This window comes from Callionymus lyra, chromosome 1 (assembly GCF_982586985.1).
Source record: "Callionymus lyra chromosome 1, fCalLyr1.hap1.1, whole genome shotgun sequence".
NCBI lineage: Eukaryota > Metazoa > Chordata > Actinopteri > Syngnathiformes > Callionymidae > Callionymus > Callionymus lyra.
The window spans coordinates 54,870,624-54,873,123 of record NC_141818.1 but is presented as its reverse complement, the minus strand read 5'-3'; the positions used below and the strand labels follow the sequence as shown (position 1 = coordinate 54,873,123).

At 34.6% G+C, this 2,500-nt stretch overlaps 1 protein-coding gene across 1 annotated transcript in view; it reads left to right on the top strand.

The window, feature by feature from the left end:
• Positions 1–2,500, top strand: part of ptger4a (prostaglandin E receptor 4 (subtype EP4) a) — a 4,112-nt gene that overhangs the window by 42 nt on the left and 1,570 nt on the right. The window contains exon 1 of the mRNA XM_087785692.1: positions 1–960. This exon is cut by the window's left edge and continues 42 nt beyond it. Within this exon, the coding sequence (XP_087641818.1) occupies positions 163–960 (798 nt within the window). The 5' untranslated portion in view covers positions 1–162. The remainder of the gene's footprint in view (positions 961–2,500) is intronic.

Genomic DNA, 2,500 nt, shown 5'->3' with positions numbered 1-2,500 from the left:
TTTCTGTCAATGAGGGTGCGCGTGCGTGCGTGTGTGTGCGTGCGCGCGCGCCTCTTGATCCCCCGGACGGACCGGCGCAAGAACCAGCGGGTCAGTCCAGCGAGTCCTGAGATCCTGGTCCAGAGCTGACGATGAAGGTCCCGCTCCTGGGCTGATCCAGAGATGACGCCGGGTCTGCCCATGGCGCCCACCTTAAGACCCCCCATGAAGCCCACCATCCCCTCCGTCATGTTCATCTTCGGGGTTCTGGGGAACCTGGTGGCCATCGTGGTCCTGCTGAGGTCCAGGAAGCAGCAGAAGGAGAGCACCTTCTACACGCTGGTGTGCGGTCTGGCGCTCACGGACCTGCTCGGGACCCTCCTGGCCAGTCCGGTCACCATCGCCATCTACGTCACGGGCGCGTGGCCCGGCGAGGACCCCCTGTGCCAGTACTTCGGCTTCACCATGTTGTTCTTCTCGCTGGCGGGTCTGAGCATCATCTGCGCCATGTCCGTGGAGAGGTTCCTGTCCATCAACCTGGTCTTCTTCTACGAGCAGCACGTGGACCGGCGGCTCGCGGGCCTCACGCTGCTCGCCATCTACGGCTCCAACGGTCTGTTCTGCGCGCTCCCGCTGCTGGGCTTCGGCCAGGTGAGGAAGCAGTACCCGCACACCTGGTGCTTCCTGGAGTGGAGGAGCAACAGGACCAGCGACGCCGTGTACTCCTACATGTACGCGGGCTTCAGCTCGGTTCTGGTTCTGGTCACTCTGCTCTGCAACGTGCTGGTGTGCGCGGCGCTCGTGCGCATGCACCGCAGGTTCGTGCGCAGGACGTCCCTCGGAACCGACCTGGGAAGAGATGCGGATCCGCGACACCGCAGAGGGAGAAGTTTCCGTCACATGGCCGCAGCTGAGATCCAGATGGTGATCCTGCTCATCGGAACCTCGGCAGTGGTTCTGGTTTGTTCCATCCCCCTGGTGGTGAGTCCGGGTCCAGTGGACCTGATGGGAAATGAACTTGATATAAAGTATACTTGATATAAAGTATACTTGATATTAAATATACTTGATGTAAAGTATACTTGATATTAAATATACTTGATGTAAAGTATACTTGATATTAAATATACTTGATAGAAAGTATACTTGATATTAAATATACTTGATGTAAAGTATACTTGATATTAAATATACTTGATATAAAGTATACTTGATATTAAATATACTTGATATAAAGTATACTTGATATTAAATATACTTGATGTAAAGTATACTTGATATTAAATATACTTGATATAAAGTATACTTGATATTAAATATACTTGATGTAAAGTATACTTGATATTAAATATACTTGATATAAAGTATACTTGATATTAAATATACTTGATATAAAGTATACTTGATATTAAATATACTTGATGTAAAGTATACTTGATATTAAATATACTTGATATAAAGTATACTTGATATTAAATATACTTGATATAAAGTATACTTGATATTAAATATACTTGATGTAAAGTATACTTGATATTAAATATACTTGATATAAAGTATACTTGATATTAAATATACTTGATATAAAGTATACTTGATATTAAATATACTTGATATAAAGTATACTTGATATTAAATATACTTGATATTAAATATACTTGATATAAAATATGTTTGATATAAAGTATACTTGATATTAAATATACTTGATATTAAATATACTTGATATAAAATATGTTTGATATAAAGTATACGTGATATTAAATATACTTGATATTAAATATACTTGATATAAAATATGTTTGATATAAAGTATACTTGATATTAAATATACTTGATATTAAATATACTTGATGTAAAGTATACTTGATATAAAATATACTTGATATAAAGTATACTTGATATTAAATATACTTGATATAAAATATGTTTGATATAAAATATACTTGATATAAAATATACTTGATATAAAATATACTTGATATAAAGTATACTTGATATTAAATATGTTTGATATAAAATATACTTGATATAAAGTATACTTGATATTAAATATGTTTGATATAAAATATATTTGATATAAAGTATACTTGATATTAAATATGTTTGATATAAAATATACTTGATATAAAGTATACTTGATATTAAATATACTTGATATAAAATATGTTTGATATAAAGTATACTTGATATTAAATATACTTGATATTAAATATACTTGATGTAAAGTATACTTGATATAAAATATACTTGATATTAAATATACTTGATATAAAATATGTTTGATATAAAATATACTTGATATAAAATATACTTGATATAAAATATACTTGATATAAAGTATACTTGATATTAAATATGTTTGATATAAAATATACTTGATATAAAGTATACTTGATATTAAATATGTTTGATATAAAATATACTTGATATAAAATATACTTGATATAAAATATACTTGATGTAAAATATACTTGATATAAAATATACTTCATCTAATATATACTTTATGTAAAATATA